The 24,393-nt window shown below is 43.1% G+C and overlaps 1 protein-coding gene across 1 annotated transcript in view; it reads right to left on the bottom strand.

Moving 5' to 3' along the window:
• The window catches only part of LOC126426960 (uncharacterized), a 1,049,247-nt gene that overhangs the window by 291,124 nt on the left and 733,730 nt on the right, over window positions 1-24,393 (bottom strand). Inside the window, exon 6 of the mRNA XM_050089126.1 lies at window positions 5,738-5,776. Coding sequence (XP_049945083.1) covers window positions 5,738-5,776 — 39 coding nt within the window. The remainder of the gene's footprint in view (window positions 1-5,737; window positions 5,777-24,393) is intronic.

The following is a 24,393-nucleotide window of genomic DNA, read 5'->3' as shown; positions in this document are numbered from 1 at the left end:
GGAAGGCATTTGATACGGTTCCGCACTTACGTTTAGTGAAAAAAATACGAGCTTACGGAATATCGGACCAGGTTTGTGATTGGATTCAGGATTTCCTAGAAGAAAGAACACAACATGTCATTCTTAACGGTTCAAAATCTGCAGATGTAGAGGTAATTTCGGGAGTACCGCAGGGAAGCGTGATAGGACCTTTATTGTTTACAATATACATAAATGACTTAGTTGACAACATCGGTAGCTCCGTGAGGCTATTTGCAGATGACACGGTTGTCTACAAGAAAGTAGCAACATCAGAAGACTCGTACGTACTCCAGGAGGACCTGCAGAGGATTAATGCATGGTGCGACAGCTGGCAGCTTTCCCTAAACGTAGATAAATGTAATATAATGCGCATACATAGGGGCAGAAATCCATTCCAGTACGATTATGCCATAGGTGGTAAATCATTGGAAGCGGTAACGACCGTAAAATACTTAGGAGTTACTATCCGGAGCGATCTGAAGTGGAATGATCACATAAAACAAATAGTGGGAAAAGCAGGCGCCAGGTTGAGATTCATAGGAAGAATTCTAAGAAAATGTGACTCATCGAGGAAAGAAGTAGCTTACAAAACGCTTGTTCGTCCGATTCTTGAGTATTGCTCATCAGTATGGGACCCTTACCAGGTTGGATTAATAGAAGAGATAGACATGATCCAGCGAAAAGCAGCGCGATTCGTCATGGGGACATTTAGTCAGCGCGAGAGCGTTACGGAGATGCTGAACAAGCTCCAGTGGCGGACACTTCAAGAAAGGCGTTACGCAATACGGAGAGGTTTATTATCGAAATTACGAGAGAGCACATTCCGGGAAGGGATGGGCAACATATTACTACCGCCCACATATATCTCGCGTAATGATCACAACGAAAAGATCCGAGAAATTAGAGCAAATACGGAGACTTACAAGCAGTCGTTCTTCCCACGCACAATTCGTGAATGGAACAGGGAAGGGGGGATCAGATAGTGGTACAATAAGTACCCTCCGCCACACACCGTAAGGTGGCTCGCGGAGTATAGATGTAGATGTAGATAAGAGGGCTTATGTGACTACGAACTGCATGAAGAGTCTCCAGTTATCAGCAGAAACACGCACGAGTATCTAATTGTATCTTCGGCTCATAAAATCGGCCTGATCCTGTCTTGCGGGCGCCGGATTGCACAAAGTCTCACACATCGTTTCTCTACGCAGCAACCACTACCACGGCGGCTGTTCCTAAGGAACGTCCGAAAATTATTCGTGTGTGTTCTATTGTCAGTGTCGCTCAAGAATAGCACGCATCGGATTCAGAGTTGGTTCTAGGAGCCTACCAGATTTCCTATGAAGTTCGAATGGAACTAATGGCCGTCAAAGCATATAGGGAGTAGAACACGCTCTTAGTATTACCACACTTCGATTTATTATTCTTTTTATGAGACATGTACCGCTGACGCAGTCCGTCTGTAACATGAGAAATAAAAAACAATACAATACGATAACTGCGGTCTAATCTAGCCTTACACCTTGGAATACTTTAAGTGTAACACTAAAGCGTTAAATTATCATTTATTCAGTAGCGGAGAAAACGATCGTGTGTTTAAACATCTCAACAGCATTTGTTGTTGCTACTAGCAGGAAATTCACTAGTTACTGTGGTAAACTGTGCGTATCTTGGAAACGCAGAAGCAAACAAAGGGTCATATGGTTGAGGTCGTTCTGCTCGCCCGACAGCACAGGGTGAAGACATCAGGCATTCCTTTTCATACAGTCAGACACTTTACAGAAGCACCCCCCCCCCCCTCTCTCTCTCTCTCTCTTTCTCTGTTAGCTGCGTGCCAAAGAAATGCCAAAAAAGTATGACGAAAAAGTCCACTATCACTATGGAGTGTAGATGGAGATGCGAACACACCTACCTCGTCTCTATTGGGAATCCGTTACTAGCTCACGTAGACAGTCACTCTATTTGATTAGAAAATAGCACATAGCAAAGGAGTGCATTCCGGTATCATTATTCAGTATTTATCTACATCTTCTCATTGTTAATGGAGGAAATATATTCTTAAAGTGTGTTTGTGATCATTATGAACTTTAAACATAGGATTATGCAGCCAACCGGTTGCAAATAACTGTTTGGTTCGCTGACCTATGTTTCGTCATCTCTATGGATGTCTTCATCAGAATGAAATTTTGTCAAACCGTAAAACTATACTGCGAGAAAGCAATGGACAAATTAAGAGCAGATACGCTCAAGTTAAAAAATAAAATACAACACGTTCCAGCATTTGGCACGTGTGCGTAGTTAGGAACAACATCAGCTCCGTGGACCGTGTCTTGTTTTATTTTTTTGACTTGAGCATATCTGCGGTTTTCCGACCATTGCTTTCTCGCAATGTAATTTTACGGTTTCTCAAAATGTAATTCTGATGAAGACATCCTTATATGTGTCGAAACCTAGGTCAATGTACGAAAGAGTTATTTGCAACCCGAAACTAATGCACTGTTGCTGAGAATCATCCATTTTTAGAACTGTATTATAAACTTTTGTTAATAATAATTTGTAAGTCGCTTTGTTCATGGATTTTTTTCTTTAATTCACAACATTAAGGACGCGTTCCAGCTGTTGCGATCGTCAGATCCCGACTTCAGCATACGTTTCATTGCAAATTACAATAAACTTACTTTCGCAAATTCTAAGTGTAATGCGATCTGATGACGCCAATAGCCGAAACATTCCAATAATACATGTATGTATGTATGTATATTTATTGATGTATGTATAGTGCCTCTGCTCGCACGCAAACTGTCCCGACTGGAGAGCCTGCGTGCTTTCAGTTCGAGGCAGCAGAAATGCTCGTATTCTCACCAGTGCCAGAAGACGGGCTACAGCCTCGTTAACATAGCACTGGCTACATTCAAGAACGAGAAAGAAACGCCACTGCAAACACTGAATGGGATGCCAAGTTCGACTAGGTATCCTAGACTGCGTCTTAGCCTCTTTTCCAGTCCCTGAAAGTACAGCCATCCCTCCGAGAAGATGTGTGTGCCATACCCTTTACGGACTCTCCACTTTGCTATTTACAAAAGTTAATCATTCGAGTTAGTCTTGTTGGAAGCACGACGATAATGTCACAGACTGAATATAAGGGCTAAGACACCGTCTAGGACATCCAACAGAAATGCATAAAATATTTCAATGCGTCATTCCATTGAAGCCTGCAGTGATAGTTTGAATCCGACTGTGTTCAGTGTTGCGTTGAGTTAAAAGCTTTACTCGGCGGACTCGCAGGGCAGCGAAAACAGTCGAGAGAAGGGAAACTGCGAGAAGACAAGAGTTTTTCTTATCCCGCCTCCGAGTCGCCCTGCTTTCCACCTCCTTTCTCGACAGCCCTCTTCCACGAACGACCCAGGGAGCGGACAGGCCCGCCAATTAGGACAATTTGCAAGCGCGCATTGGCGCTCTGTATGCAGATTCGGTGCGAGGACAACGGCGGCGACGGCGCTTACGGCTGTTCGCGGCGATCCAACTGCACGCGCACGCAGCCGCAGATCTCCGCCTGCGCACAATGAGAACCTAAGCCGCCCCTTCCGCGTCCCTGCTCTCAAGTTCTCCGCAGTGGAGCTGAACAGTGGTCGGGAAGGCGGCCGAAACGGCCACCGAGGGCTGAGGCAGCGTCGAGTGGCGCGGTGCCTGAAAAGCTCCAGCGTGCACAACACCAGCCAAAATGCTGGCTGCACTCCGAACGACAACTGCGGGCATCGAGACTACAACCTAACCGCTGTGCGTCAAATTGCACGGTAATTAAGGACCGTTAATCGCCAACGCAACCAGACACAAACAGTTGAAAACTATTACTTTACTCCCGCGATCAGTTTCACACCCATCTTCAGACGGCTATACTTGTTTTTATTAGAGTAATAGTTGTACCCGGTCAAGCTTTGCTGTGGCTCAGTCTCCTTAAATGGAAAATAAAGAAAAGGGAATGCACACGTTTCTCATACGTATGCGTATTGGATATACCTCCCAATCTCCTTCTCTCCCCCGTCTCTGTCCACCTCCCCCACCCCCTTTCTTTGTCCACCTCCACCTCCACCCTCTCCCTGTCCATCACCTCCTCCACCCTCTCTCTGACCATCTCCCCTTTCCCATTTTCTATGTCAATTTCCTCCTACCCCTCTGTCCACTTCCTCTTCCACCCTCTCTTTGACACTGAGCCTTATTGATTACTATAGCAAGTTCAGATTCTATAGTAATAGTCTAATCACAAACCAATAATATATATGCAGACAGTAATTGTTCTCGAAAGAACAGATACCACTGAAGACCGTGCAGCTTCTCTAGAATAAATGATAGTTAATTGAAACCCTCAGCTGCCGACACGTATTCTTGATATACCTCGATGGGGACAGCTGAAAATGTGTGCCGCGATCGGGACTCGAACCCAGGATCTCTTGCTTACATGGCAGACGCTCTATGCATCTGAGCCACCGAGGACACAGATGAATAGCGCCACTGCAGGGGCTTATCCCTTGCACGCTTCCCGTGACATCCACATTCCCAACCGTCCACAATTCTAAATATGTAATGTACCTAATAGATATTTGCCCATCCACTCATTACTCGCGCACACTTTGGCGTTCCCATACGAGTTCGGGCAACCTGTGCGAATTCGCACAGACGAAGGTCAATGGCTGGGTAGGCTTTAACTATATATATGAAGATAGTAACTGTTCTCGAAATTGTTGGCCTGTCGGAAGCTGAGGGTTCAATTAATTATCATTTGTTCTAGAGAAGCTGCACGGTCTTCAGTGTTATCTGTTCATTTACAAACCAATAAGCCAAAAGAATAACTCTCCTTTTAGGTGACAATGTGTCACTATATTAAAAACTATATATTCTAAACTACCTGTATAAAAAGAAACCATTGTGACAAATTTCAAGGCAATAGGTCACAATTTTCGGAGATACACGACTCTGAGCAAATGAACTTCCACGTTTTCATTTATATAGATTAGATTCATCAACGTATGTACGTTCCTGCACTGCCCCACAATATTTCAGTAGTCATTGCCACTTTATCTGCTGCTCGGATGAGTTGTGTCATATAACAAAACTCTGCCCGCAATTAATAACATATAAACTGACTGCGTTACATGCACTTACATTTGTTCCGGCGAACGTATTCTTTTCTAATTTTGCTCCTTATGCATCTCTCAGAAATTTTGTTTCTCTTACTGTCACAATGGAAAGACGAATTACGATCACAAATTGTGCGGAGTATGGGTATCCGTGCTTCGTAGTGAGATAAGTATATCTCAGGTCGACCAGCTCATAACTCATTCACGGTACAGCCTAACAATTCCAAACCCAGATAGCAGCAGTTACTCATATACTCAAGATTTCTAACAAATAAACAATTACTGAGAACATTTCTGAAAACTTCAATAAATCACAGACAGAGTCAAAGTTATAGCAGTTGCTATAAGGAGGTAATTCGTGCTGAACCGTTACCCGGTCTACATAAATGATTCTTAAAGAAGCATCCAACTCTAACTGTCAACAATATGTAGAGGGACCCCAGTTCCGCACGGAATAAATATCACACAGGAAATATTCACTGGGCAATAACGCTGCTGAAAGAACATGATTATCAAACGCAAATTCTGAGCGGCGATAGGCATGTATGGAGGAATCAAGGATTATGTTCAGAGATTGAACTTACCTGTGAATGTGACATCCCGAGGAATTGCTATCGAACGATCTGGAAAAAAAAAACGTACGATCGTATTAAAGAAAAAGCATCACCATCAGCACTGAAATGAATTATCAGTTAAACTTTATTTTATAAACAACGCCCTTTAAAACTGGAAGAATACTTCTGTCTTAACACTGTTCAATCTAACTGCATACTTTCACAGCTTTTTAGGTTTAGTTAGCAGAGGACAGCTCATTATTCCAAGCACAAAATGCTTCCTCCTATACTTTTCTCTGATATCAGTACAAGACACGACAATGCAATTAAATGTTCAGAAACGTAGTAAATATATTTGTTTCATTAGAAACACTTATTCAGTCTTAATAGAAATCAATTGTTACAGCAACAATTTTTCTTCCCACGCTACTATCAGAGTACTGCTTGTCCCCACGACTGTTCATCTACGATTAGCACATCTGACACTACTGTTCTGCGCATACGAGCATTCCAGTTGCTTATCTAGAATAGTTGTTACCTTACGATTCTTTTCGTGCATCCTCTAAGCACAACACGCACAACCGAAGAAATTACGATTAAATTGGCGACCGTTGACGTGAATCCTAGCCAGCGACGCTGTGTCTCACGCACATAGTTATTCCCAAGTAAAAGTTAGTTAGCTATTCGCGCAGCATGGACCAACGTAACTAGTGCGTCTATCTTCCTTGTAGTCTCTTTCTACGATGCGGCGTGGTAGATGTGTTATCAGTAGAGGTGCGCTCTGCCAAGACTACGGATCGATAGTTTTAGTACACCACATAAATGACGTAGTAAATGGTGGGGATATCCGTAGTACTGGTAGTGTTGCTAGGGAAACAAACATACATGAATGCAAACGAAAGAAAGTGGGAACAGACGACTTTGCATTCTTTGTTCGTTTTGCACATAATTAGAAGCACATATCATTCCTAAGATTTTACACCCTTACAGAAAACAAATTGCATTTTATAAGTAATAAATATTAGTTGATCGCATAACATCTGATCTCTTATGTAACGACAGCAATTAATTCTGATGCAAGTACAGTTCACAAGCACAAACATAAAAAATACACATAATTACTGTAATTATTTTGTACTGAACGTAACGTTCATCAAAAGGTACGAATGGCTCTGAGCACTATGGGACTTAACATCTGAGGTCATCGTGATCAAAGGAACGTGTACCCTCTTATTACTGATAAATGCGAAAGTTGTTTATGAAGAGCGCAAACGTGGTTCAAATGGCTCTGAGCACTATGGGACTTAACATCTTAGGTCATCAGTCCCCTAGAACTTAGAACTACTTAAACCTAACTAACCTAAGGACATCACACGCATCCATGCCCGAGGCGGGATTCGAACCTGCGACCGCAGCAGTCCCGCGGTTTCGGACTGCAGCGCCTAGAACCGCACGGCCACCGTGGCCGGCGCGCAAACGTGTTTCATATACGTTCTATGAGGTACTGAAGCCATGTTTGACATACACTGAGGTCACAGAAGTCATGGGATACCGCCTAATAACGTGTCGGACCTCCTTTTGCCCGGCGTAGTTCAGCAACTAGATGTGGCATGGACTGAATAAGTCGCTGGAAGTCCCTGCAGAAATACTGAGCCATGCTACCGCTATATCCGTCCATAATTGCGAAATTATTGGCAGCGCAGGATTTTGTGCATGAACTGACCCCTCAGCTATGTCCCATAAATGTTCGATGGAATTCATGTCGGGCGATCTGGGTTGCCAAATCATTCCCTCAAACTGTCGATAATATTCTTCAAACCAATCGCGAACAACTGTGGTCCGGATGTCACCAGATTGTCACCCATAAAAATTCCGTCGCTGTTTGGGAACATGAAGTCCACGAAAATCCAAGTAGCCAAAAATTAACATTTCCAGTCAACTATCAGTTCAATTGGAACAGACCTTCCAGTCTATTCCACGTAAACACGGCCCATGCCATTATGGAGCCACCACTAACTCACACGGTGGCGTGTTGAATAACTTGGGTCAGTGGCTTCTCCTGCTCACTAGGCAGATTCTCTGACCACTAAGCATCTGAACAAAGTGATCACTGCAACCGCACAGACTGTCCTAGCTCGCCTCCCACAAGACCCAAATTCTTAAGTTATCCTCACACTACTACTCTGCTACTCCTTGCCCATTACTCTTATTGCTCGCAGCATTTCGCTCATCCTGTAAGAGTTCTAGCCTGGTGTACACTTCCACTGAAGAGATCATTGGCCGTCTCGTCTTAGTTTTATATATATATATATATATATATATATATATATATATATATATATATATATATATATATATATGGTGTGTATGTGTTGTCTCCTCTTTCCGACATGTCTGAAAGAACAGACGCTGCATGTAAATAAAATTGTTTCCTTCATTTTTACTACAACATCCCACTGTTTCATGTAACAAATCAAAGGTTTTCGAATACAACCTAAATTAAACATCGAAAATTTCAGTTTTGCTACAAATACTGTCTATTTTTAAGTAACAAACAGGGAGATAACTACGTAGAATAAAAATGTTCCTTAGCTTACCTGATTTTTTTATACACACACCAAAAAAAATTTCCATCAACCCGGTTCCCAGAACTCCTGAAGATAGACGTTGACTGTGGATATTGTATCACAGACACAGTCTCATTGACTGTTCAGAGATGTCACTGAACCCCGCCCACAGATATAAACAACCATGCATGAGCAGCGCCTATTAGACGGAGGGGGTCCGACAACCGATCAGTTCCAGCCATTCCAGCGGGAAGGAGGCACACGGCTCGTGTTGTCTGTAGTTCAGCCATGCCTACACGGTCAATACCTCGGTTCGATCGCGTCCGCATTGTTACTTTGTGCCAGGAAGGGCTCTCAACAACGGAAGTCTCCAGGCGTCTCGGAGCTAACCAAAGCAATGTTGTTCGGACACAGCGGAGATGACATGCCTCGCTCAGGCCGCCCAATGGCTACTACGCCTGTGGATGACCGCCACCTACGGATTAAGGCTCGGAGGAACCCTGACAGCAACGCCACCTTATTGAATAATGCTTTTCGTGCAGCCACAGGACATCGTGTTACGACTCAAACTCTGCGCAATGGACTGCATGACGCGCAACTTCACTCCCGACGTCCATGACGAGGTCCATCTTTGCAACCACGACACCATGCAGGGCGGTACAGAAGGGCCCAAGAACATGCCGAATGGACCGATCGGGATTGGCATCACGTTCTCTTCATCGATGAGTGTCGCATTTTCCTTCAACCAGACAATCGTCGGAGGCAACCCGGTCAGGCTGAACGCCTTACACACACTGTCCAGCGAGTTCAGCATGGTGGAGGTACCCTGCTGTTTTGGGGTGGCATTATGTGGGGCCGACGTACGCCGCTGGTGGTCATGGAAGGCACCGTAAAGGCTGTACGATACGCGAATGCCATCCTCCGACCGATAGTGCAAACATATCGGCAGCATATTGGCGAGGCATTCGTCTTCATGGACGATAATTTGCGCCCCCATCGTGCACACATTGTCAATGACTTCCTTCAGGATAACGACATCGCTCGACTAGAGTGGCCAGCATATTCTCCAGACATGAATCCTATTGAACCTACCTGGTATAAACTGGTTTATGGACAACGTGTCCCAACAACCACTCTGACGGATCTACGTCGAATCACCGTTGAGGAGTGGGACAATCTGGATCAACAGTGCCTTGATGAACTAGTGGATAGTATGCCACGACGAATACAGGGATGCATCAATGCAAGAGGACGTGCTACTGGGTATTAGAGGTACCGGTGTGTACAGCAATCTGGACCATCTCCTCTGAAGGTCTCGCTGTATGGTGGTACAACATGCAATGTGTGGTTTTCATGAGCAGTAAAAGGGGCGGAAATGATGTTTATGTAGATCTCTATTCCAGTTTTCTGCATAGGTTCCAGAACTCTTGGAACCGAGGTGGTGCAAAACTTTTTTTGATGTGTGTATATGCTCATTTAGTTCGTAGACGATTCACCGATTCTGGTTTTTTAGATGAATCTAGGTAGTTATGAGATAATACCTGATGGGTATGCAACAGGCCTAATGTATAGGTAACGCGTTTACCACCTTAGCTGATCAAAGTTACAAGGAAAACTACCGCAGTCCATGCTTACTTCTGATAGCCTACAGAAGTTTCACAACTCTCTTTATCAGTGCTGGTCTCTATGTGATCTTACTTCCATTAGTATTACTCTGACGTAGTGTCAAATATAAACGACATAGATGGGAAAAAAGTAAGTGAACTGTTTATTATTTCAAAAATAATCTCTGTAACTGTTAACACATTTATCCCACTCTAAGATACGACAGTCAGTGCCTTGGTGGCAACATTTTCGTTATTGCCTATGGAACAATAATTGTAACGAGGTGTGCACCTCTCTGTCTGAAGCAAATCAACGGCATAGAATGACTTCCAATAGGGCTCAAAAAATATGGAAATCGCATGAAGAGAGATCCACATTGTAGGGAGAATGTTAACGGCTTCCCAGCGCAAACTTTACTTCCTCGTTGCATGCACCTTTTTTTGTTTGTTTTAAAGACAGCTTGAGTTAGTTTCTTCCATTAGCTCCATTATCTTGGTGTTATGATATTTTAAAAACTGTATTCACTTTCATATCTCTGGTTTCCTCAGAGCGATTGGTTAATGGTGTGGTTTTGAGTTTTCAGAGAAGCTGTTGATTCTATCTGCCTATTATAAAGCTCAGTGTATGTATATATGTCCAAAATTTCCTCCACAACACTTGGATCGATTTCAGCCACATTTGGCACAGAAACAGCAGGCTTCATGAGTATCGGCAAACAAGAATGCATAATCTCCTAGCTCTAACAGAAAACATTGTACGTTATAACCTCCTAACTCCTATAGGAGAGGAGATGCAGCCAAAACTATGGTTCTTTTTCCACCACCTTGTGTATAGGCTGCACAACAGCCATATTGTATAGGAACAGCAACAGCCTCCCATTCAACCTGCACTGTATGCTAGCTTACGTATCACGGGTAAGAAACAGTTTTCTGGGGCCAAACAGTTTTCTGGGGCCCAACATGTTACCCTATATGACAGGTGTTTTGTGTTGGCGCAGTACTGGCACATTTTATCGATATTTTTTGCATGGTGGCCTGCACATCAGGGGCAAATAAATGCTTTCCAAGACCCTGGTGTGTAGCCTACCCTGCATAGCAGGTAAGCTATGAGTAGTACTGGCCCACTTTATTTAAATGTGCTGCAGGGGATACACATGCCAATGAGTATGGCCAGGGACAGGTTAAGATGAAAAGAGGAGTGGATGGACAAAGTAAGGGGAAAGGAGAAATGGACAGAGGGAGGGGGGAGGAAGATATGGTCTGGGGAAGAGCAGTGGGAGAAATGGATGAAGAGACAAAGAGAGTGGGGAGGTGGAGTTAGAGATAGGAGGATGAAGTGACGGACAGGTGGAGGAAGAAGTGGACAGCCAGAAGGAGAAGAAGGTGGGCAAATAGAGGGAGGAAGATGTGGATGGACAGAGGGTGGAAGAGATTTGTTCAAAACATGTGTCGAATATATACATTGTCAAAGCAGTGGTGAAAAGTCTAGTATTATGTATAAAAACGGAACCAAAAACTCGTTGGATTGATATCCAAAATAACACTTAGTTCTGTGAATGGAAGACTCTCTCATCACAAGTCTACTTACATCTGTTGTGGTCGATGCATTTAATATTGTCAATTTCCCTTTTCTTATTCAAAAGACCAATAAATGAGATTCAGTTTCTTCTGTTGTATCTTCTATCCACTTGGTGTTCCGGAACTGGAACGACTGGCAAATATCATCTGAAAACTCACAAGCACGAAATGGGGAGCTCAACCTCAAATTCTGAGAATATCGGCTCCCACACCACGTTTCTCCGCAGCAGAGTACGAAGCACGTGTTTGGCAGTACTGGAAATTTGTGGTAAGGTCTTATGGGACCAAACTGCTGTGGTCATCGGTCCCTAATCTTACCCACTATTTAATCCAGCTTAGTAAACTAACTTACGCTAAGGACAACACACACACTTATGCCCGAGGGAGTACTCGAACCTCCGAAGAAGGGGAGGGGGGGGGGGGGGGGGGGCGAGCCGCGCCTCAGACGACTCACCGCCCGGCTACCCCGCGCGGCATGTCTGTACACTGCAGACGGCAAATATGCTGACGTGGTGACTAGTGAGACAATCTGCAAAAGCGTCTGGCTGCCTAAAACCAATGCCAATTCAACAAATTTATGCCAATGTCGGCATAGCCCCACCCACAGTCCGAAGGCAAGTTGCAGCTGTCTGAATGGAAGTAGCAGTGTGATGATCACAGGCACCCGTTATGTGGCTAATGAAGTCCCGGCAAAGCTTTATGTGAATGACCAACCCTTTAACCGAGCACCTGAAATACGACGTGAAAATTTACGGCAAAGCTGTGTTAACCAGACGCTAATAAAGCCTAAAGAACAACTGGCTGCTAGGAGCCATCTAGAGTTTCCAAAATGAGAGACTTGACAGCTTAAGAACTCAAGTCACACACTGTAACACCAACCTGAGAAAATGGGAAAACAAACACAGTACGATTCAATACAAGATCAGCAACATCTAATAATATGCCCAAAAATAGCAAATCAAAAAGCCATCCATGTGTTGATCACTGGAAATACATGTATTCAGTACAGTTGGTGAGCAGAACACACAAAGAAAGAAAGGTATCTTCCGTCTTGGAGGAAGGTCACAACATTCTCAGTTAAGACTTTCTAAAAAAAAACCTACGTTCTACAAGGTGATGGAGATGACAGAATAAAGACGTCATTTTTCTCATAATGTCATGATGAAGGTTATTTACCTTTGTGTTGAACTTTGTAACAAGGCAAATCTACGAACAGAATAGACGGACGACAGATGCACAAACCACAGGGGTGGTTAGAATGCGGATTTACACTGTAGGAGCGAGATAACGTCTCCGCCAAAACGTGAAGACTCCCATAGCAAATCTGAAAGCTGAGTTAGAACTGAAACTTATCAGCTTCAGAGTTACAGTATTGCTAGAAACCGTATATAGCTGTAATGGAACGCCGAATTATTTTCGATTTACAAAGAGTACTATAACCGCAATACCTTCAGCATCCGTGGTATCGTAGTAAACCCAATTTAAAGTGAATGAAGCACTCAAATTCAGTGACACAGAAAGTAAGTACAATTTTATGGTTAGTTCTAAGACTTGTGTGATGATGCGGGGAGTCGTCAATGCAACTAATTTCATTAGTCATATTTATTTAACACAAGTTACCGCAGTAGAGAATAGTGGACTGCTAAATTTGCAGCCGACAGGCACGTTCCTGAAAAGGCATTTCTTACATTCTGAAAATATTGGAAGAGAAGTGACATTCCACTTGAGGAATTATACTGACAAAAATTCGAGATTAAATGGACAGCTTGTTGTCTGCCACTAGAGACTACAGCGTCGACGAGACGTGTAAGACTATTTTCACTTCATAGAATGCGAATGTCAGCATGTAATTATATTATACGATTTCTCATGTGTCTCTTCTTATGTGGTTCCCATCACGATCACATAACACTACCTCGTTTTTATAGTACCATTTATGTATTCTTTGGACTGCCTGTATTTATATTCGAAGAATGACATCATGGGACCACTAAAAGTTGCTATAATGTGTACTTATTCACACGCAACCACTTCCGGTCAAGTGACCATGTTCAAGTCACAGATTAATGTTACTTCAGGTTAAAGTAAAGTTCCTTGGCGTCATACTAATAATTTTTTCCAGCTGCAGCATCTGTCGCATATACATGCATCTACGAGGGAAAGTCAATTAGTATCCGCTATTTAGTTATATTTTGTTTATTTTGGTAGTACTGTAGTTTTACGTTGATGAGGCATGCTTTGTTTATTTGTAGTTATACCATTGCAATTTTCAAGTTGCTAGGTTAGTTTCGTTATCGCTGCCGTGCTGTTAATCGCGGCTGCTCCGCTGTCTATTTGCACCAAATAAGAGCAACATTCAGTGATCCGTATTTGTGGTCAGAAGGCGTATCAGGCGCCGAAATTCATCGAAGACTTTCGGTACAGTACGGGAACAGTGTTCTGCCACAACGGAGTGTCTATGAATGAACTGAAAAATTCCGAAATGGTCGCACAAGTGTTTACGCACGGTGAAGGAGCCTGACGACCGTATACCGCCACATATGAAGAAACCATTGAGCGTCCACGTGAAATGATTCTCTTAGACAGACGATTACCTACTGACGAAGTGGCAGAGCGTCTGCAAATTAGTCATGATTCTGCCTACGAAATCATCCACTACAGACTTTGTTTTCATAAAGTTTGTGCAAGATGGGTCCCAAAACAACTCATATAGTTGCATAAACAAACGCGCTTGGACATCTGCAAAAACCACTTGGATCACCATGGTAACGAAAGGGAGAACTTCTTAGACATTATCATTACTGGTGACAAAACATGGATCCATCATTACGAACCGGAGAGTAAACGGCAGAGTATGGAATGGAAACATCCAAATTCGCCGTGCAAGAAAAAAGTTCAAGACCCACCCGTCCGCAGGAAAACTGATGCTTACGGTTTTTTGGGGCGCAGAAGGTCCAGTACAGGAACATTATGGGGAAAGAGGCACAACAATAAACAGCGTACGTTGCAGTGAGATGCTTACTGCCAGGCTAAAGCCTGCAATTCGAAGCAAACGCCGAGGATTGCTGTCAAAAGGTGTTGGGTTGTTGCAGCACGACAATGCCCGTCCGCATACTGCGGCCCACACTGCGAAACGCTCCAGAAACTCAAATTTGAAGTACTGGATCATCCTCCATATAGTCCCGATCATGCCCCCTGTGACTATGACTTGTTTGGTCCACCCAAACAGGCATTAAGCGGCCGTCGATTTGCCTCGGAAGAAGCAGTGAAAGAAGCGGTGCATTCGTGGCTCGCACCTCAACCGACAACCTTCTTTTATGAGGGCATCAGGAAGCTCGTACAATGATGGACCGAGTGCGTTGAAACGCAAGGAGACTATGCCGAAAAATGTTCTTGTAAGTTTCCTGTTTGATTACAATAAAATTTTATAACTACTCTGCGGACAATAATTGACTTACCCTCGTATTAGCTTACGCACTTAACTCAGCAACAGTTAAAATCGACAGTACATCGCAGTCTCCATTTTATTTTACTTAACACTTGTGCGGAAAAGCGACAGAGACTCTCTGCAGGGCCTACAGAAAGACCAGTTACTTGAGACGATGAGGTGAATATTTTCTAGTGAAGCCTCTGACACTGTCCCGCAAGCGGCTATTTCGGTACCTGGCGGACCACATTCTTTGTGGGAGTATGCAGCAGCAGCAGTGTGAGTGATGTGGCGCGCCGGCCGTGACTAACATGCACTTTGGCAACCCTTTTATCGACGTAGTTCCGCCCGAAGCGACGGTCTGGAACCACGGGCGGCTGACGATCGCGCCCACATCGCCCGTTCTTTCTTCGATTCGCGTCAAGTTCATAACTCATTTCCCAAATACAAAAATCTTCACAAATGGACTGTCTACTGCAATAACAGCTTCCAGTCGTACAAACGTAGAAACCTGTCGCACAGGGTAATCACACTCGTTGAAAGCTATGAGATTAGCAGAGATATATGAGCCAATTACGGTTAAGCAAAAACCACTACCGCCACTATAAATAAATTATTTTGAGACTGATATAAGCCAGCGCTACTTATCCACTGTTCTATAAATCGAAGCCGGCCGCGGTGACCGAGCGGTTCTAGGCGCTTCAGACCGGAACCGCGCGACTGCTACGGTCGCAGGTTCGAACCCTTCCTCGGGCATGGATGTGTGTTATGTCCTTAGGTTAGTTAGGTCTAAGTAGTTCTAAGTCTAGGGGACTGATGACCTCAGTCCCATAGTGCTCAGGACCATTTGAACCATTTTGAAGTGATCTACAGTTAATAAAATTTTCTCGGGCTTCCCGCCGCGTCAGGTGGTTAAGATCTCTCCCCGGTCATTGTCAAGTGGTAAGACTGACTGCTGTGTCGCCGTGGCCGCGTCGTTACATAGCCGAACTGCTGGCTGTGACGTCACTGGTGCTCTCTTCCTGGCCATATATGGCAATGTTTTTATTCCGTGTCCGTCGCGCCCGCTTTAACATCGCGATAGCCAGGCCCCAGGCTGTGCTGAGCTGGAAACCTCCGTCCTTGTTGGTGGTGTTTTCAGAGGTTTTTATTTCAATATCTTCTTTTATGACGCGATCCCAAAAACCCTTCGTCTCCATAACGACAGATGTTTCGTCGAATAGAATTCAGTGTCCATTTTCTTGAAGTCTGAGGGTATTTCGCCTGTCTCATTCATCTTGTTCACCAGATGGTAGAGTCTGTCAGGGATGGCTCTCCCAAGGCTATCAGTAATTCTAATGGTATGTTGTCTACTCCCGGGTCCTTTTTTCGAGTTAGGTCTTTCAGTGCTCTGTCAAACTCCTCACGCACTATCGTATCTCCCATTTCATCTTCATCTACATGCTCTTCCAATTCCATAATACTGTCCTCAAGTACACCGCCCTTGTGTAGACCCTCTATATACTCCTTCCATTTTTCTGCTTTCCCTTCTTTGCTTAGAGCTGGGTTTCCATCTGAGCTCTTGATATTCATGCAAGTGGTTCTTTTTTCTCCAAAGTTCTCTTCCATGTATACAACCTTCTTTCATGATTTTTGAATCAAGTGTTAGCTATGATGAAGTTATGCCTCTACATCCCTAGAACTGTCCTCTAGCCACCCCTGCTTAGCCATTTTGCACTTCCTGTCCATCTCCTTTTTGAGGCGTTTGTATTCCTTTTCGCTTGCTTAATTTACTGCATTTTTATATTTTCTCCTTTCATCAATTAACTTCAATATTTCTTCTGTTACCTAAGGATTTCTACTAGTCCTCGTTTTTTTTTATCTACTTGGTGCCTTCACTCATCTCTCAAAGCTACCCATTCTTCATCTACTGTATTTCTGTCCCCCATTCTTGTCAGTCGTTCCCTAATGCTCTCCCAGAAACTCTCTACAACCTCTGGTTTAGTCAGTTTCTCCAGGTCCCATCTCCTTAAATTCCCACCTTTTTGCAGTTTCTTCAGTTTTAATCTACATTTCATAACCAATAGATTGTAGTCAGAGTCCACATCTGCCCCTGGAATTGTCTTACAATTTAAAACCTGGTTCGTAAATCTCTGTCTTACCATTATATAATCTCTCTGATACCTTCCAGTGTCTTCAGGCCTCTTCCACGTATACAACCTTCTTTCATGATTCTTGAACCAAGTGTTAGCTATGATGAAGTAATGCTCTGTGCAAAAATCTACCAGGTGGCTTCCTCTTTCAATCCTTAACCCCATCCCATATCCACTTACTACGTTTCCTTCTCTTCCTTTTCCTACTATCTAATTCCAGCACCCATGACTATTAAAATTTCGTCTCCCTTCACTATCCGAATAATTTCTTTTATCTCGTCATACATTTCATCAATCTCTTCGTCACCTGCGGAGCTAGTTGGCATATAAACTTGTACTACTGTGGTAGGCGTGGGCTTCGTGTCTATCTTGGCCACAATAATGCGTTCACTATTCTGTTTGTAGTAACTTACCCGCACTCCTATTTTTTACTCATTATTAAACCTACTCCAGCGTTACCCCTATTTGATTTTGTATTTATAACCCTGTATTCACCTGACCAGAAGTCTTGTTCCTCCTGCCACTTAACTTCACTAATTTCCACTATATCTAACTTTAACCTTTCCATTTCACTTTTTAAATTTTCTAACCTACCTGCCCGATTAAGGGATCTGACATTCCACGCTCCGACCCGTAGAACGGCAGTTTTCTTTCTCCTGATAACAACGTCCTCCTGAGTAGTCCCCGCCCGGAGATCCGAATGGGGGCTATTTTACCTCCGTTATATTTTACCAAAGAGAAAGCCATCATCATTTAACCGTACAGTAAAGCTTCATGCCCTCGGGAAAAATTACGGCTGTAGTTTCCCCTTGCTTTCAGCCGTTCTCAGTACCAGCACATCAAGACCGTTTTGGTTAGTGTTACAAGGCCAGATCAGTCAATCATCCAGACTGTTGCCCCTGCAAGTACTGAAAACGCTGTTGCCCCTCTTCAGGAACCACACGTTTGTCTGGCCTCTCAAAAGATACCACTCCATTGTGGTTGCACCTACGGCACGGCCATCTGTATCGCTGAGGCACGCAAGCATCCCCACCAACGGCAAGGTCCATAGTTCATGGGGGGCAACCACATTACAGAACATTTTAAGCCGATATGAAACTCCCTGGCACACAATTTTAATCTGCCAAGAAGTTTCTTATCAGCACACAGTCCGCTTACAGTCTGGAACCGCGCGACCGCTACGGTCTCAGGTTCGAATCCTGCCTCGGGCATGGATATGTGTGATGTCCTTAGGTTAGTTAAGTTTAAGTAGTTCTAAGTTCTAGGGGACTGATGACCTCAGAAGTTAAGTCCCATAGTGCTCAGAGCCATTTGAACCATTTGAACCACACTCCGCTGCAGAGCGAAAATTTCATTCCAAAAAAGTTTCAAGCCCTTTCTGGGCGTCTGTGTGATGTTGTGTCATTTCAGAAAAACGAACGTGCACGAACGCGGCGGACTCTGCGTACACCAGATTTGGAGGAGCAGGTTCTTTAGGATATTCCGACGAACCCTAGTACAACACCCCCAGGCAAATAGCCCACCAACAAGGTGTATGCTAAAATAATAGTATGCGTATCCTGCGTGATAACCGCTACTAGCCCTATCACCTGCAGGGGCCACTTTGAACGTTTGCTGCGACGTGTTTGCGATGCGTTTCTGAACTGTGGTACGGGACGATTTGTTGTTACACACACCCTATTCATTTCCGGACACATGCTCATAGGACCTTTTTTCCTCTATTACCAGTCAGGAAAGCTTCCCTGCAATTTGTCGGTTTTATTCGTGTTCACTCTGTACAGTCATGCGAGCTGTGACCCTAGTTCCCGTCCAGGTGTTTCCGGATTCATTCCGTTCATTGCAGTATACTAGCCCGCGATCTGTATGCAGTACATGCTGCTGTATGGTATAGCAGGTTGCGTGACAACTGTGATGAAAATTACCCTTTCTACTATTATTACAGGATTTTAGTCAATTAAATCAATTCAACGGTATAAAACCGTTTTCTTAAATCCCTGTTTACACATACGTAATATGGTAGATTAAAAGTAGATGATTGACAGATCTGTATTAGTTATTCGTGGTCTATGGTCGTACTGAATTGATAAGTTGTTAATTTCTTTTGTTTTGTTTCATTCTGCGTTTTATGTTGGAATTTATGTTGCTCAGGTCGTGAAAGGTGTCCCATACGAGCAGATCCCGTAGTGACCGGGTCACAAGAGCGACGCAGCTGCTAATGAGACCGTTGCAGACATGCAAAGCTATACATTAGCTCTGCTTACAGCCTAGAAAATTTTCAATATAAGGGCCGAGGTCCCCACGCTATTGCGTCGTGATTGTCGCTTGCTCATACCTGAGTACGGGCGGAGATCTTAAACTATCTCACATGAAAGTATTGTTTGCGTGTATTGGAGCTCGCACCAGATAGCAAATGGAAGATTTAATTGTCGACCTTCTAAACTGAGAATGTTTATTACCTTAAAAACAAAGTGTAGAGATGAGTATCGAGAAAGATCACTTCGAAGAATTTCTTCATATAAACGACAAAATACCGAAGAATACCAGTACCTACATTACTCCACCTTCGCAGCACTCGCCGTTGCAAAATTTGGCAAAACACTATCAAACTCATTTATGATATGACGTTCATTTCATTAGTACGTATTCCTCTTTTGCTTTAATTTTTCCGAACATCAGTTTTAACGGGTTGTTGGAAGTTAAAAGCAACGTGTGCTGAGCGTCTGAATAGAAATCAGTACCTACGCTGATATCGTTCAGAGTCACTTCTCAGGCTGAAAGGACAATTTTTTTCTGTTTTCCCTGCGGAGGACATATTTATTATCTCAAAAATTAAACGTCTGTCTTTTTTTCTTATTTTGAAGACTTCAGACCTGACCTGTATATCATATTTGGTGTCAAATTTAGTTACAAATTGTTTAACCGTCTTACACACACGTCATCCTCGAATGAGTATTGGTAATTGTCAACTGCCGTATTGTATACTTCGGATGACTTAATATTTTCGGCAAATTGAACAATATGCAAACCGAGCAATTTCAAATGCTAATTTTATCCTTCACTACGGATCAAAATGTCCGTCGTGAATGAAAGCGCTGTGCTACACTCAGAAGTTTTCTATATTCAATGACCACGTAGAAAGTAGCTGAGGAAATGAACTAACCGTAAGTTAAAAATTTGTGTCAGGAGTCATTCATTATGATGTACTGAAATTTGAATGTTAATTTTATATATGTTTCGAGCTTGATCGACAAATAGCTATAAACTACAGAATGTTTGCCAAGTATAGTTTTTCTCCTCGATTTTCTGGCACTATAGATAATACCATAAAAAATTAACAAGTACTGTCCAAAGATGAAAATTTTTCGCTATTTCGTTTTTTAGAATCACCCCATTATCACGTGCTATGATTCACCTGCAAAGTGAAACTTTCGGTAAAAACTAGACAGAGCCATGCAACCAAACTTTACGCAGCGGTTCATTCAGAACTTGTTGCAAAGAGTCCCAGTTCAGGTGGTCATAAAAAGTAGCCTCTACGTCATTACTGGGCTGTTTTTATCTCGACTGGAGTCTTCAAAGAGAGAGTAGTCACATGATAATTTTTTGCTGGATTCGAGAAGACGACACGTGATTATGTTCAAAATGGCTCTGAGCACTATGGGACTTAACAGCTGAGGTCACAGTCCCCTAGAACTTAGAACTACTTAAACCTAACTAACCTAAGGACATCACACACATCCATGCGCGAGGCAGAATTCGAACCTGCGACCGTAGCGGTCACGCGGTTCCTGACTGAAGCGCCAAGAACCGTTCGGCCACACCGGCCGGCCGCGATTATGTTATCACCAACGCCAGGCCACATGGGTTGGGGGAGTTGTTTTGGGGAAGGAGACCAGATAGCGAGGTCATAGGTCTCATCAGATTAGGGAAGGACGGGGAAGGAAGTCGGCCGTGCCCTTTGAAAGGAACCATCCCGGCATTTGCCTGGAGCGATTTAGGGAAATCACGGGAAACCTAAATCAGGATGGCCGGACGCGGGATTGAACCGTCGTCCTCCCGAATGCGAGTCCAGTGGCTAACCACTGCGCTACCTCGCTCGGTCAGGCCACATGGATCTACAGCATAGGCGCCATGTTGATTTAAATATTCATGGGGTGCTGTTGTTTAATTATGCTCAACTAGTGATACCACATTTGCTAATTTAATGATGATAGTAGCACGAAAGGATGTTCAGCGTCGAGCCTCGAGATCGACTAAGCTGCCGTCCAGGTAACTGCTATTGTTGAATCATGAGCCGCCGGTATATACAGATCCTCCCCTCCCGCCCCCCTCCTACAGTTTCTCTCGCCGGATTTGCTTCCTTTATCAGTGAATTTCTGTTATTATTCGAGTAATGTGCACCGTAATCATTTCCTGCTTGTGTGTGATGATTTATGCACCCTTTGCCCACTTTCAGTGCTGTTTTTATTCAATCTCTGCTGCACATTTTGAGAGCATAACACAAGTTTTTTCATAGTCTACGTATTACTCTCCTCTCATTACTGTTTTTGAAGTACCCTTCCAGTACTACATTTTGTATGCACCGATAATGATGTGAACCGCATCTGAATGGGAAGACTGACACTTCAATTCACCCTGCTAGTAGGAAAAGAAATTACGCTCTGGTGTGCCACTGTCCCAGACGGGTGTTTTGTGGCGGTTCCCATTTTTATTATGAACTTCCCCTTTTTTTAACTCTCGAAAGTTTTTGTTTAGTACACAACAATGAATCTGCTCTTTTAGTCTGAGAGTTTAGTGCGTTCACATTCGTGCATGCATTCGTAGGAAACATCTGCACACTTAACTGAATTATACCCATACTCTGCGTCATTATTACAGCCCTGAACGTCGGCGTACCGCGAAACTGTGAGGCTTATCTTCACGAAATTTTTCTCCTTGGGGAGCGACACGAATTTTTTTTTTCTCCGTCGAAAGGCATAAAACGCGACGTTAATTAACGTTGGTGCATAACGACGGCGTGCACAGGTAATTCAGTTACGATCAATACAGCTGTTAAGGAAATTACGGTCGAGCCGAGTGATAAACTCGGCGCAATCAAGGCGCATTCAGCAGTGCCTCTGCTATAATTACAAGTATTAATGAACGTCGCTGATTTTTAATTTGAATCAGAATCTCGTTCATTAGCGAAAGTCTACCGAAGCCTACTGAGAAGCAGCTTCCGGTTTTCCCACGCAGTATGCATCCCTGGTTTCGAATAACTAAATATTCCGTGGACGTGGATGGGAAAATCGTTACCGCCCCAACAATACTATTTCCAAAAGAAAATTTTAATTACGGTTCACATTGAACTTTGTTCAGGGTATGAAAGTTTGGTCACGGTACTACTGAACATAGTCAGACGCTACAGCCCAATACATGAAGTTGGGTAGCATGAAGACACGTACGCAGGAGGCAGTGTACCATTAAAACCGTAGTACCCGTACACGAGGGTCTTACTACAATTTGACGAAGAGCATCTAACCGACAGCTTCAGATGGAAAGCTCTTTGTTCATCCTAACCTATGATTCGGACAGTAAAAATTGGTTCTAATTTAACGTAACATCCAGTTTTAGGTACAACACAAAAATGTTTGCAACTGTCCGTCCCTTTTCATTTTAGTTTTTGTGTTTGCACAGGGTGAGTCAAGATGAAATGTACATGCTTTGAGGGTGATAGTGATTCTGAATAAAAAACGTCATATAAACATACAAGTATGTCCTGCTCTTAATAGTTACCGAAGTTGCTAATGAAAACAATGGGGAACACAAGTGATAGCAATGAGACGCTGTGATCTAATGTTTTGTTTAATTGTGTACATTTCCTCGCAAAAGATGTTTAAAAAGTCGACAGCCAACTGCAACGCACTATGAAGCTCTTGTAGAGAGCTGTTGTGTTATTCACATGAGCTCATTCGTACGGAATGCTGTATTCCACGTATTCTGTTCACTGATGAGTCGACATTTACCCGCAAAGGCATCAATAACAGGTGTAACTTTCACTTGTGGGAACATGAAAATATGCTTGCCACTGTGGAAACAAATTTTCATCGACGTTTCTCAGTGGACGTGTAGTGCGGTATTACTGATGACCAACTCATCAGTCCATTTGCTTTAGATAACCGTCTTAAAGGAGAACGGTTGTTACCACAATACTTCGTGAGGGTTTTCCTCTGACAACGCGACGTGGTTGACTAGTTAGACAAGACTGATGCCCACGAATTTCAAACAGCTGTATCGGACACTGTTAAGAAAAGGACATATTTTCATTTGAAGCTTTTTGTTCAGAAACACCAATACTATCACCATCCACAGCATGATACTTGCCTCCTGACTCATCCTGTATTTACTCGATGAGCTCGGATCGTATTATTCCAGGTTTTGCTTTGGGTTGCCTTTTTAGAAACTGTGGCCTTAATAACACTGAAAGTCCGAACCACCTCTTATTCGCAGTAACATAATAGGTTTTGTGTGGGTTAGCTCCTATGAACAAATGCCACAGAGCCTAACATAAGTTGATTGATCTACTTAATTTTTTCGCTTTATTTAGAAAGTAATACAACTACAAAGTCGAAATTCCTCGCCTCAGATAATTTGCTTTATTTAAAAATGTTTAATTAATATTAATTAAAGCATTGATAAAAAATTGTCCACAAATTTCGAAATAAGTTTTCTTTACAAAATTCCGCTTCGAAATTGTACGCTCCTAACCAAACAAAACCTTTTGATAAAACACATCAACTGTATTTTGTTGAGTTTTCATTTTGACATTTTTATAGTGATTTTTGTGTTTTTAGCCTTTCTGTCTTCATACGAACGAATTACAAACATTATTTGCACGCTAACGATACTGTCAATCTGCGATGGTCCAGGATTTTTATCACGAAGCACTAAATCTTGCCTAAAACTGGTCTGAAGCGTTACTTGAAATCGTATAAAAGATAATTTGATTCAATGTACAAGAGACAGCGTGTAACACTTCAGATGTCGCTACACTTTAGTTTCTGAATTATGGCGCCCTTGTTGGCGTGCTTTCGATGCCTGTATTTCTTTTTGTAAAATGATGGCAATAAACGAACGTTATCTAAAGTTTTTGTTTGTTATTCTTAACTTAATACCATCTCTGACTTCAAATGAAGCCATGGACCTGCTGTCCTGGAAGAAACATCAAGATTAACCACTGGAGTAGTAGATTTGGGTATCTACTGATACAGACTCGATTGCATGCTAGAAAACAATGATAAGTAGATCTCAAACTACAATACGAGTACAATGTCCACACAGGTACTCTATGTAAGAAAGGAAAACTCCTTGGGCAGCAGGTACGATATGTGACAAAGTGGCC

The sequence above is a fragment of the Schistocerca serialis genome, chromosome 1 (assembly GCF_023864345.2).
Source record: "Schistocerca serialis cubense isolate TAMUIC-IGC-003099 chromosome 1, iqSchSeri2.2, whole genome shotgun sequence".
Taxonomy (NCBI): domain Eukaryota; kingdom Metazoa; phylum Arthropoda; class Insecta; order Orthoptera; family Acrididae; genus Schistocerca; species Schistocerca serialis.
This window is presented reverse-complemented; position numbering and strand designations above follow the sequence as displayed.